The sequence below is a fragment of the Rattus norvegicus genome, chromosome 7 (genome assembly GCF_036323735.1).
Source record: "Rattus norvegicus strain BN/NHsdMcwi chromosome 7, GRCr8, whole genome shotgun sequence".
Taxonomy (NCBI): domain Eukaryota; kingdom Metazoa; phylum Chordata; class Mammalia; order Rodentia; family Muridae; genus Rattus; species Rattus norvegicus.
In genome coordinates this window covers 68,943,589-68,957,623 of record NC_086025.1, presented here as the reverse complement: position 1 = coordinate 68,957,623, position 14,035 = coordinate 68,943,589, and the positions used below count along the sequence as shown (strand labels likewise).

General features: G+C 40.2%; 1 protein-coding gene across 12 annotated transcripts in view; it reads right to left on the bottom strand.

The window, feature by feature from the left end:
• The window catches only part of Vps13b (vacuolar protein sorting 13 homolog B), a 576,579-nt gene that overhangs the window by 55,951 nt on the left and 506,593 nt on the right, over positions 1–14,035 (bottom strand). For all 12 annotated transcript variants that reach the window (XM_039079215.2, XM_039079218.2, XM_039079219.2 and 9 more), the window contains one exon: positions 4,982–5,137. In XM_039079215.2, coding sequence (XP_038935143.1) covers positions 4,982–5,137 — 156 coding nt within the window. The remainder of the gene's footprint in view (positions 1–4,981; positions 5,138–14,035) is intronic.

The following is a 14,035-nucleotide window of genomic DNA, read 5'->3' as shown; positions in this document are numbered from 1 at the left end:
TAATACTTTTACAAGCTATATTCTTTATTTGTGATGCTTTTCAGATTATAAAATAATATCAGTAATACACATATTATTATTATGGGTCTAAGCATATGATAATCAATTTTAATGTATCAACTTGTCTGTACATTGACTGCCTAGGCATTTAGTCAAATGGTATTCATCCTGGACATTTCCAGATGACATTACCATGTGAACAGGCACACTAAGTAGAGAAGACTGTCCCTCCTTCAATATAAGGGCATCAAGCAGTCAATGGGACCAGAGCTAAGTAGGAGGGCATGTATTTGCTGACTGAGCAGGGACACTGATCCTAGCCATCTCATTCAAATGGAAACTCGCTAGCTTTCGCAGCTCTGCTGGTTCTAAGGATTCAGGGTCAGACTGGAACAGCACATTGACACTTGCTGACTGCAGATCTTGGGACTTCTGTTTCCATAAGTAATGGGAACTGATTTATAATCAATTAATCAATCGAACAACTAATCAACTGATTCTTTCATATTATTTTCGGCTCTGTTTTGACAGAGAACTCTAACTTAGCAGGTAAGACAAGAACACGGGTATGCAGGTATTGAGTAGCTTGCCAGGCCGCCATAGTCTATACTGAAGAAAGCCCCAATAAGCTGTGTCCTAAAAACCTAATACCTATTCATAAACTTAGATTTTACAAGAAAAAGAGGAACACAAACTTGCCAAGCACCTCTGGTTCCTTTCTCATTTCATAGCCTGTCTTTTTTCCTTTATCAAAGATACCCAGATACCTCCCATGGCCCTCAGCTGTCCAACAGGTGATAAAAGGTGATTTCCTTCTCCTGTTGCCAAGGCCTAGGGTAAACATGGAGTTTTGTTTTTTATATGAGGATTTCACTCTGCAATGGTCAGGGAGATAACCCAGGACTTACAAAGTCCCTCTGCATCTGTCACTAAGTCTTGTAAGAGCATATGCTGAGACTATGTAGCCATCTTGAGACTAGGAAGTTAGATTTTTATTTATAAGCATGTGGGTGTGTCCATGATAAAAGGTGGAGGCCATAAAGAGTGTGGATCACCTGGAGCTGGACTGACAGACGGTTGTGAGCCACTCTGGGAACTAAACTCAGATCCTCTGGAAGACCTTAACTCCTGAGTCATCTTCTCCAGCTCCATGAATAGTTATATTTGATGAATTATTATGTGTTCAGAACAAGCCCCTAGAATAAGACTCCGAATATTTTGGAGTACAAGGACTTGGCATGTTATTCTTAAAAAATTACTTATTGATTTTATTGATGCTGTATGAGTGCTGCAGTCTCTTTGGTTCACATGTGTGCAGGTACCTGTAGAGTCTAGAGAGCTTTGAGTCCCCTGAAGCTGAAGTTATTAAGCATTTTAAGCATCTCTCCAACCTCCAACATTTCCTTAAACATTTGCGTCAGAATTATGCTTTAATTCTTTAGACGCACATCTGTAAAACAAGCTGCTCGTCACTGTTACACTTCCCCTAGATGCTAGCCATTATAATGTTTTAGAACTATGCTTTCACAAAAACAAACCATAAAGTTCAACCATGAGCCCTAAATCAATGGGCAAATGTTTCCTTAACATATGCTGGGGATTACTAGGCACTGTGGTAGTGCATCTTTTGATGCCATAGTAGCACCTACTTTTAAGTAAACATTCAAAGACTCCAAGGTTAATATTATCTAGCTGGCTTACTCTTAATAGATCCAAGCTTGGCAATATGTACGCATGAAGCTTCCTTCACAACCTCTGTATCCCAGCAGAAAGGAGAGAATTTGGCTCTCTCACAAAAACCACAACATCTTTGCAACCATCTGGGACTCACTGCTTTTAAAGACAAAGATCCTCTTGGTGGGTTTTTATAGTTTCATTTTAAAGTAAAAAAGCTTGTTAAATAGGTTTTCAAATTTGATAAAAGGGAAAATCCTTTAAAATGTCCAGGGAGGAAGACAACTTGGATAAAGGGAAATCCAAAATGGCCACTCACTGGAAGGATGTTCTTTCAGGGAACTGGACACAGCAAAGCTGTCTGCTTTTCTTCAAACTGGGCAACCTACAGTGCCTTTATTTTGCAAATTATGGTTAGAACTTCAAGATTAATTTATCAGTTGAAGACAGCTATTTAATTTTTTTTAAATGTAGTGTTTCTCTTTAATACACATTTCCAGGTTTCACACTAATTTTTCTCTTTCCCCAAAGCCACAAAGATGCATACGGAAGATTTCTGCATATGATTTTACTTAGCAGGTTTCAAAGCTGTTATTAGATCAGTGCCAAGAAGAGCAGAGATAGGAAAGAGCAACTCCAGATGCCAGATGCACTGGAAAATGGTATCTTAACTGAGATTAAAAGTATATGTACAGAAATGCACGAGTACATGCATTTGAGCCTTTAGACTGGCAGGACATCCTTCAGGGAAGAGACAGGAAGCAAACATGGGTGCGTGAGTAGTTGCACAGCACATAAGATCTCGGGAAATGGTTCATAGCCAGTTTCCATTCAATCAGGAGAAATGATGTAAGAAAGGCAGACCAAGTATCGCTGTTAGAGAGTGTTCTGGACAACTCTCCTTTGTCAGGGGCATATCAATGTGTCTAAAGCTCACCAGGGACCAGCATCCTCTGAGGCTCAGTAATTAGGCATTTGCTGTTTATTGCCAACTACTAAATCTAGGTGGGAGAGAAGGAAAGAGGCCAAGACAAGAATGAGGCAAAACTTGGTTAATTTCTTTCTTTCTAACTTCATCAGCTGAAAAAAGATCTTGTATTTTGTATGTTCCATACCACCACCAGATCTGAATACTAAATTATCATGGATATAGAAATTAAATGAGATCTAATTGAAAAAAATATTGCTTGTGTATATGAGTGGGAAGCACACAAAAGAGGGAAAACTGATAAGACTTTAAAAACTTCTTTCTTTATATTTGGTGTACTGTTACAATCTTGGGATTTGGGAGACTCTCTCTTTCCAAGCTGAAAGGCTTTCTTTTTTTTCCCTATCTATCTATCTATCTATCTATCTATCTATCTATCTATCTATCTATCTATCTATCTATCTATCTAAATATACTTTTAATTGAAATCTAACTACATCAATTCCCCTTTCCTTTAACTTCTCCCATGTCCCATCCCAACTCTCAAACTGGTAGCCTCTTTTTCTTTATTATGTACACGTGTTTATGTGAATATATATACATATATTCATATGTGGATGTAGTAACACAGCCTTCTGAGCATGTTTTTGCTGTCTGTGCCTTATAGAATAAGGGGCTACGTACGGAGGCTTGCAGAGTCCCTCCCCCCCAGTAAACTGTGTACTTGTTGTGTATGTCTGACAGTTATGAACAGCAGCAAAAGCTTGGTGGAATGGTCAAAAGACTTGTATCCAGTTTCAGAAATAAATGTCCTAGTAGCTGGTAGATAGCAACAACAAGAAAGGGTTACTAGGCATGAGGGATTCAAACACGGCTGAGGGGCCATTTCTCAGACATGCTAGGATATGGGAAGGTGATGTACTTCTAGATGGCCACAAGGGATAGAGTAGAGGATGGGTATACATTTATCATGCAAGGGTACAACCACTAAGAGCTCAGGGCAGACAGGAGCTCTAGCCTTAGACTTCTTCATACCACAGGTAGGACCGCTCATATATCTTTCAGAAAGACTCATTTGTTTCATGTCTATGTCTTTGTCTATTTGACAATGTTTGGAGTATCTTGTCTTAATCCAAATTCTAAATATTTTCCAAAAACTTGATGAAGCACTATCTTTTCAATGAGGCCCCTAAATTCCCTTCACACTTACTGCCAGTAGTATACAGGCCAGGGTTTACATGAATTTGCAACTTGAGAACAAAGACTGTGTCGCCCTCTTGGTATGTGGCATTTTACCCTGCTCTTGTATGGGCAGAACTCTGAGGGGTGGTGAGTTTATCAGGACACTGTTTCCCCTGCTTCCTGTCTTCCTCTGCTGTAAGTTCTCTTTCCACTGCTGTTTTCCATGGCAATGAGAACTATGAGTTCAGATCCCTGATTAGACTTAGGTCTAATCAAGGATGTACGGTAGGTGGGGCCTACTCTCCCTCTGGCCAGTTGCTGCTCCATGAGAGGTGCCCCTCCCAGGAGGAAGGCTGCTCCTGTCATGCCGTCAGTTCATATAGTCTCTGCTTTGCTTGTTACAACCCAGATGCAAACGTGTATGTTAAAACCCTTACAACAAATCCAGTCTTCAGATTTTTAATACTTCCTTTTTTTCCTTTCTACTTTTGTCATATGCTGCATGCTTCGAAAACATCTTTTAGAAACCACATTTTCACATCTTAAGAACACAGAAAAAAAGTGTCAGATACTTTTCCCCCTTCGAAGTCTTAGAACTTCAAAAACAGCCAAAAGGAAGTTTTATAAAATACGTAAAAATATGTGCTGAGAGCTGAGGTTTTATATGCCAAGAGTTAGACTGCAGTGAATTTTTACTGCAGTTAATATTAACTTTTAGGAAAAGCAAAGCTTGTTGGAGCGCAGGCTCAGTCTGTCACAGGAGACTATCCCAACACTTTCACACACATTATTCTTGTGTGCACATGCATGAGAAGCAACTCTTGGTTATCTACTGGTGGGTTATCCAAGAGCCTCTACTACTCTTTGCTTCTTTTCCTTCTCAGGAAAGGCCTTTGGCTATTTCACAGCTCATTAGCACCTCTACCAGAAGGCAGGTGGTGACAGAGAGAAAAGGTGGAACCAAAATCAGTAAACTTTACTGCTCGTTAGCAGCTCCTGTAAAGGATGAGGCACAAAGGGACTGAAGGCGCCATCCTCAACCTCATCACCAGCACTGAGTATTCATGTGCACGCTGTCAGAGGGCAGGTAGACATGACCACCGTTCCATGTTCCGTGTCACTTGCTCACATTTAAGGGTCATGCCCATTACACAAAGATTCAGGAGATGTCTGGGTCATGAATACAAGGAGACTCACCTGTTTTTGCACTCCGCTGAGCGGCCGAACTTTGATGATGAGTGAAGCAGTTCGACCTTTGTACTGAATCGTCCTAATAAATGTACCGGTGTGATCCACAACGAAGGGCTCTGACCAACGCCAGTTGCCCCAGCCTTCAATACAGATGTGTAACAGCTGGAAAGAAAAACAATAATCATCACAATGCCAAACATGCCAACAAAACTCTAGTCCTGAACAGAAAGTCTGTTGCTGGAAGACTTTGCGATTTGTAATCTCTAGCATGTGTTTTCTCTCTAACCTGCATTACTCATCAGCTTCCAGCTCAGTTCACAGGCTAAGAATAGCACATGTGCCACAGAGTCAATGTTGCTTTCCACATCACAGTTTGAAATAACGGTTCTATCAAATGGCAAAAGGTCTGCTGAACATTTGAGGAGGAAAAGCCGTTTCATTCATTTGGAGGACAGGAGGTTTAAGTGTGAGATCAAAGAACATTGGTCTTGCCTGATAGCATATCCAGCTTACGTCTGCTCATAGCACTATTTTTTTTTTTTACTCTAAATTACTAATACTTGAATATTTTACTCTTTGAAAAAACATAGAAGACAAAATTCACTTAATATATCTCTTATGAGATCACATTATTAAATCAGAAATACACTCAATATTTTGACATGAGATAAATGTCTTTGGCTTTTTTATTTTTTGTATTATATGATTACTGTAACTTACCAACTTAATCTCTGGGTGCATAGTCTCATTTACTCATATAGTATTGAGACTGTTGTCAATCCTGAGTTACTTATACAGTATTGAGACTGTTGTCAATCCTGAGTTTCCTTTAGCTAGTAATCACCAAATTACCCTATGAAAATCAGCTTAACTTCAGGCATATTAAATACATGGGAATTAATATTTCTTTCTAAAATATATAAACAATATTTGATATGCTTAGGAAGTATATGAAAAGTCAAACTTTTTAAGGGTTTATATGATACAGAATGCAAGGCTTTTCACTCCATTTTTTAGTTCACCTAACTAAAGGTGAAGAAACACTACCAACCACAGACTCAGTGACTGAAAACATTCACAGGGTTACAGATCTATGAAGATGCATTAAAGGTAGACATGGTATTATCCTCAAGATGAAAGTTTTCATGGAAGCACATTTTTTCTTTCTTTCAATTTCAGCTTCTGGAAGAGCCTTGACATGCTTCAGCTTGAAAATTTCCCAAGGTCAGCCAAGACATGTGGGCAATCCTGAGACTGCAGGGCAGGAGAGACTGCCTCTTCTGCGCACCTTTGCCCACATTCCTGGCCCAAGAGGAAACTGTATAGGGCCTCTGGGAACAGGAAGATGGGAGCAGTCAAGCTGCAGGAGCCCTGCGTCCAGACTGTGCTCGGATGCACTCAGATCCGAACGACCCGGTCAAACAGCTCCCGGCAACCAAATCCCAGGGGAGGGAGAGCTAGACCTTCAGAGGGGCAGACACGCCTGGGAAACCAGAGGAGACTACTCTCTGCCCACATTTCTGACTCTAGAGGAAAATGCCTAGGGCCATCTGGGCCCCCTATGCGCAGGGACCCAGGAGAAGGAGGGGCAGGCCCTTCTGGTAGTTGCCCTCACGGAGAGCTGAAACCCAAGCCTGAGGAGCGACTTCAGGCCCGAGACCAGAGGTAAGACCAAATATTCTGCTCCAAGTGACGTGCCTGGTGGACTCAGGACACATGCCCATAGGAACAACTGAAGACCAGTAGACAGGAACGACTACACACCTGAAAGGAGAACACTCTGTTTCCATAACTGGCTGAAAGAAAGGAGGAAAACAGGTCTACAGCAACCTGACACACAGGCCTATAAGACAGTCAAGCCACTGTAAGAAATAGCAGAACAAAGTAACACCAGAGACAACCTGAGGGCAAGAGGCAAGCACAGGAACCCAAGCAACAGAAACCAAGACTACATGGCATCATCAGAGACCAATTCTCCCACGAAAGCAAACACTGAATATCCAAACACACCAGAAAAGCAAAATCTAGACTTAAAATCACATTTCATCATGATGATGGAGGATTTTAAGAAAGACATAAAGAACTCCCATAGAGAAATGCAGGAAAACCCAAGAAAACAAGTAGAAGCCCTTGGAGAGGAAACACAAAAACCCCTGAAAGAATTACAGGAAAACACAACCAAACAGGTGAAGGAACTGAAAATGGAAATAGAAACAATAAAGAAAGCACAAAGGATATAGAAAACCAAAGGAAGAGACAAGGAGCCATAGATATAAGCATCACCAACAGAATACAAGAGATAGAAGAGAGAATCTCAGGAACAGAAGATTCCATAGAAATCATCGACACAACTGTCAAAGATAATGTAAAATGGAAAAAGCTCCTAACCCAAAACATACAGGAAATCCAGGACACAATGAGAAGATTAAACCTAAGGATAATAGGTATAGAAGAGAATGAAGACTCCCAGCTCAAAGGACCAGTAAATATCTTCAACAAAATCATAGAAGAAAACTTCCCTAACCTAAAGAAAGAGATGCCCATAAACATACAAGAAGCCTACAGAACTCCAAATAGATTGGACCAGAAAAGAAACTCCTCCTGTCACATAATAGTCAAAACACCAAATGCACAAAACAAACAAAGAATATTAAAAGCAGTAAGGGAAAAAGGTCAAGTAACATATGAAGGCAGACCTATCAGAATTATACCAGACTTCTCACCAGAGACTATGAAAGCCAGAAGATCCTGGACAGATGTCATACAGACCCTAAGAGAACACAAATGCTAGCCCAGGTTACTGTATCCAGCAAAACTCTCAATTAACGTAAATGGAGAAACCAAGACATTCCATGACAAAACCAAATTTACACAATATTTTTCTACAAATCCAGCCCTACAAAGGATCATAAATGGTAAAGCCCCCCACCCCCCAAAAAGGGAAGCTACACACTAGGGAAAGGAAGAAATTGTTTTACAACAAAACAAAGAGAAGACAAGCACACAAACATAATCTCACTTACAAATACGAAGATAACAGGAAGCAATAATCACTATTCTTTAATATCTCTCAACATCAATGGACTCAATTCCCCAATAAAAAGACAGAGATTAACAAACTGGATACATAATGAGGACCCAGCATTTTGCTGCCTATAGGAAACACACCTCAGAGACAAAGACAGACACGTCCTCAGAGTAAAAGGCTGGAAAACAACTTTGCAAGCAAATGCTGTGAAGAAGCAAGCTGGAGTAGCCATTCTAATATCGAATAAAATCAATTTTCAATGAAAAGTCATCAAATAAGATAAGGAAGGACATTTCATATTCATCAAAGGAAAAATCCACCAAGATGAAATCTCAATCCTAAATATCTATGCCCCAAATACAAGGGCACCTACATACGTAAAAGAAACCTCATTAAAGCTCAAAGCACACACTGCACCTCACACAATAATAGTAGGAGATTACAATACCCCACTCTGATCAATGGAGACATCATGGAAACAGAAATTAAACAGAGACATAGACAGATTAACCGACAGAAGTTATGAACAAAATGGACTTAGCCGATATTTATGGGACATTCTCTCCTAAAACAAAAGGATATACTTTCTTCTCACCACCTCATGGTACTGTCTCCAAAATTGACCGTATAATAGGGCACAAAACAGGTCTCAACAGATACAGAAAGACAGAAATAATCCCATGCATCCTATCAGACCACCACGGGCTAAAGCTGGTCTTCAATAACAATAAGGAAAGAACATCCACATATACATGGAAGTTGAACAATGCTCTACTCAATGATAACCTGGTCAAAAAGAAATAAAGAAAAAATAAAGACTTCTTAGAATTTAATGAAAATGAAGGTACAACATACCCAAATTTATGGGACACAATGAAAACTGTGCTAAGAGGAAAATTCATAGCTCTGAGTGGCTGCAGAAAGAGACAGGAGAGAGCATATATCAGCAGCTTGACAGCCCACCTAAAAGCTCTAGAACAAAATGAAGCAAATATACCCAGGAGGAGTAGAAGGCAGGAAATAATTAAACTCAGAGCGGAAATCAACCAAGTAGAAACAAAAGGACTATACAAAGAATCAACATCACCAAAAGCTGATTCTTTGAGAAAATCAACAAGATGGATAAATCCATAGGCAGACTAACCAGAGGACACAGAGAGTGTGTCCAAAGTAACAAAATCAGAAATGAAAAGGGAGACATAACAACAGAATCAGAGGAAATTAAAAAAATCATCAGATCCAACTACAAAAGCCTATATTCAACAAAACTTGAAAAACTGGAGGAAATGAACAATTTCCTAGACAGATACCAGGTACCGAAGTTAAATCAGGATCAGATAAACCATTTAAACAACCCCATAACTCCTAATGAAATAGAAGCAGTCATTAAAGGTCTCCCAACCAAAAAGAACCCAGGTCCAGACGGGTTCAGTGCAGAATTCTATCAGACCTTCATAGAAGACCTCATACCAATATTATCCAAACTATTCCACAAAATTGAAACAGATGGAGCACTACTGAATTCCTTCTATGAAGCCACAATTACTCTTATACCTAAACCACACAAAGACCCAACAAAGAAGAGAACTTCAGACCAATTTCCCTGACGAATATTGATGCAAAGATACTGAATAAAATTCTTGCAAACCGAATCCAAGAGCACATCAAAACAATCATCCATCATGATCAAGTAGGCTTCAACCCAGATATGCAGGGATGGTTTAATATACGGAAAATCATCAACGTAATTCACTATATAAACAAACTGAAAGATAAAAACCACATGATCATTTCATTAGATGCTGAGAAAACATTTGACAAAAATTCAACACCCTTCATGATAAAAGTCCTCGAAAGAACAGGAATTCAAGGCCCATACTTAAACACAGTAAAAACTATATACAGCAAACCAGTCGCTAACATTAAACTAAATGGAGAGAAACTTGAAGCAATCCCACTAAAATCAGGGACTAGACAAGGCTGCCCACACTCTCCCTACTTATTCAATATAGTTCTCGAAGTCCTAGCCAGAGCAATCAGACAGCAAAAGGAGATCAAAGGGATACAGATTGGAAAGAGTAGTCAAAACATCACTATTTGCAGATGATATGATAGTATATCATATCACTTAAATATAGTGATCCCAAAAGTTCCACTGGAGAACTACTAAACCTGATAAACACCTTCAGCAAAGTGGCTGGGTATAAAATAAACTCAAATAAATCAGTAGTCTTCCTCTACACAAAAGAGAAACAAGCCGAGAAAGAAATTAGGGAAATGACACCCTTCATAATAGTCCCAAATAATATAAAATACCTCGGTGTGACTTTGACCAAGCAAGTGAAAGATCTGTATGATAAGAACTTCAAGCCTCTAAAGAAAGAAATTGAAGAAGATCTCAGAAGATGGAAAGATCTCCCATGCTCATGGATTGGCAGGATTAATATAGTAAAAATGGCCATTTTACCAAAAGAGATCTACAGATTCAACGCAATCCCCATAAAATTCCAATCCAAATCTTCATAGAGTTAGACAGAACAATTTGCAAATTCATCTGGAATAACAAAAAACCCAGGATTGCTAAAACTAGCCTGAACAATAAAAGGACTTCCAGGGGAATCACTATCCCTGAACTCAAGCCGTATTACAGAGCAATAGTGATAAAAACTGTATGGTATTGGTACAGAGGCAGGCAAATAGACTAGTGGAATAGAATTAAAGACCCAGAAATGAACCCACACACCTATGGTCTCTTGATTTTTGACAAAGGAGCCAAAACCATCCAATGGACAAAAGGTAGCATTTTCAGCAAATGGTGCTGGTTCAACCGGAGGTCAGCATGTAGAAGAATGCAGATCGATCCATGCTTATCACCCTGTACAAAGCTTAAGTTCAAGTGGATCAAGGACCTCCACATCAAACAAGATACACTCAAACTAATAGAAGAAAAAGTGGGGAAGAATCTCGAACACATGGGCACTGGAGAAAATTTCCTGAACAAAACACCAATGGCTTATGCTCTAAGATCAAGAATCGACAAATGGGATCTCATAAAACTAAAAAGCTTCTGTAAGGCAAAGGACAGTGTTGTTAGGACAAAACGGCAACCAACAGATTGGGAAAAGATCTTTACCAATCTTACAATTGATAGAGGGCTCATATCTAAAATATACAAAGAACTCATGAAGTTAGACTGCAGGGAGAAAATAACCCTATTAAAAAAATGGGGTTGAGAGCTAAAAATAAAGAATTCACAGCCGAGGAGCGTCGAATGGCTGAGAAGCACCTAAAGAAATGTTCAACATATTTAGTCATAAGGGAAAGGCAAATCAAAACAACCCTGAGATTTCACCTCACACCAGTCAGAATGGCTAAGATCAAAAACTCAGGTGACAGCAGGTGATGGCGAGGATGTGGAGAAAGAAGAACACTCCTCCATAGTTGGTGGGATTGCAGACTGGTGCAACCATTCTGGAAATCAGTCTGGAGGTTCCTCAGAAAATTGGACATTGAACTACCTGAGGACCCAGCTATACCTCTCTTGGGCATATGCCCAAAAGGTGCTCCAACATATAACAAAGACACATGCTCCACTATGTTCATAGCAGCCTTATTTATAATAGCCAGGAGCTGGAAAGAACCCAGATGCCCTTCAACCGAGGAATGGATACAGAAAATGTGGTACATCTACACAATGGAATACTACTCGGCCATCAAAAACAATGACTTTGTGAAATTCATAGGCAAATGGATGGAACTGGAAAATATCATCCCGAGTAAGGCAACCCAATCACAGAAAAACACACATAGTATGCACTCACTGATAAGTGGCTATTAGCCCAAATGCTCGAATTACCCTAGATGCACAGAGCATATGAAACTCAAGAAGGATGACCAAAATGCAAATGCTTCACTCCTTCTTTAAAAGGGGAACAAGAATACCCTTGGGAGGGAATAGGGAGGCAAAGTTTAGAACAGAGGCAGAAGGAACGCCCATTCAGAGCCTGTCCCACATGTGGCCCATACATATACAGCCACCAAAGTAGATAAGATGGATGAAGCAAAGAAGTGCAGGCTGATGGGAACTGGATGTAGATCTCTCCTGAGAGACACAGCCAGAATATGGCAAATACATAGGTGAATGCCAGCACCAAACCACTGAACTGAGAATGGGACCCCCATTGAAGGAATCAGAGAAAGGACTGAAAGAGCTTGAAGGGGCTTGAAACCTCATATGAACAATGCCAACCAACCAGAGCTTCCAGGGACTAAGGCACTACCCAAAGAGTATATGGACTGACCCTAGGCTCCAACCTCATAGGTAGCAATGAGTAGCCTAGTAAGAGCACCAGTGGAAGGGGAAGCCCTTGGTTCTGCCAAGCCTGAACCCCCAGTGAATGGGATTCTTGGGGAGAGGGCGGTAATGGGGGGAGGATGGGGAGGGGAACACCCATATAGAAGTGGCGGGGGAGGGTCTAGCGGGTTGTTGGTCTGGAAACCGGGAAAGGGAATAACATCTGAAATGTAAATACATACCCAATCTAATAAAGATGGGGAAAAAAAAAGAAATAAAAGGAAAAGAAAATTTCCCAAGGTCACTAGTCTTCACAGATGTTTTTTGGTGGAGGACTATCGTAGCACTCTGATTGAGAGTGTCTGTGTAAGTCTTTCCTAAATCCCCTGCCTTCCTCCTGCTTTTATTATGTATGGCCTTTCTTCAGATCCTCCTTCACACCACGAAGTAACATGGCCACAGTGAGAGGACCTCCAAAAAAGAAGACCAATGGTAAGACTACAGGGTAGCAAGTAGCCTTAGTAAAAATAGGGTCTCCCATATAATATATATGTATTAGAGTATCTTTGATGCATAGATATTAGCTACAAGGGAGAAAAGGAGAGATAAAAACAATAGCAGTGGCTGGAGACATTTCTTTCTTCTTTTTTAATAGCAGCAACTGGGAATAAAGTTCAAATCCACACAAAGCTAAAGGAAATAAAATTGTTTTCTTTGGAGGTACTAGTAGCTGGGAATGACACAAAGCAGGAAAACAAAACAAAACAAAACCCAAGGAGGAAAGTTACTTAAGGTCAATGCAGCTGGATTTTCTGAACATGCCACAGAGAACATGCTCGGAGGTTTTTAATATATACAATGTGACTTTAATTGAGGATATGTACATTTGCATATGAGCTCAGTTTAATTATAGCTGATCTTTCCTGCATACAACTTTTAATGACTTGGTATCACCAAGGAATATACTGTTAGGCTTCCCTTGGCAGTTATTTGTTTTCAAAATGTTGGCAAAGAAATATTCTTTGAATAACTAAAATTCAGATTCATTTGGATTCAGTTCACACAGAAAAGCCAAGCAGGAAGAAAACATAACCCTTCTCCCCATATGCATCAACTAAGGACTTGCAGTGTTCTGGTCTACCATTAAGAAGTATCTATCACTGGGAATTTCAGGCATATAATTTTCAAGGAGGAAAGTCTATGAGAAGGATCTCAGAAGGCCCAGGAGCACATCAGTCTACCTGTGGTAGTCACTATGCCTGGGAACCTTTGGCACTAGTTGGCCACAGATAGCAGTGATCAGACAGTCCCACAGGCTATGATGGGAAGTATCTTCGTCTTATATGCACTGGCTAAAGTTTCCGCTTGAGAAATAATATTCCTATCTGGATTTTAATTTCTAGACATGAATATAAAATCTGGCACAAAAATGATGAAATTTATGTGAGACTACCTAATTTCCATGAGATAGTTTCTGCCATCCATCCAGCTCATCTTTATTATGTGGGCCTCATAAGGAAGGTAGTACTGAGGCACTGGTGAAGAGATGAGGTGTGCTCTTTGAGCCAACAGGAGTGGATGATCCTCTAGGGAGACACTCAAGAGCAGAGGAAGCACAGCAGCAGTGGGGAAGAGCAGGGTGCTCTGGCAATCCACACAAGGAGGGCTTGCTCCAGGCTCCTGTGACTAGGAGAGCTTCATAACAACTGGAGCTCAGTTTGGGGGAAAACTTCTATTG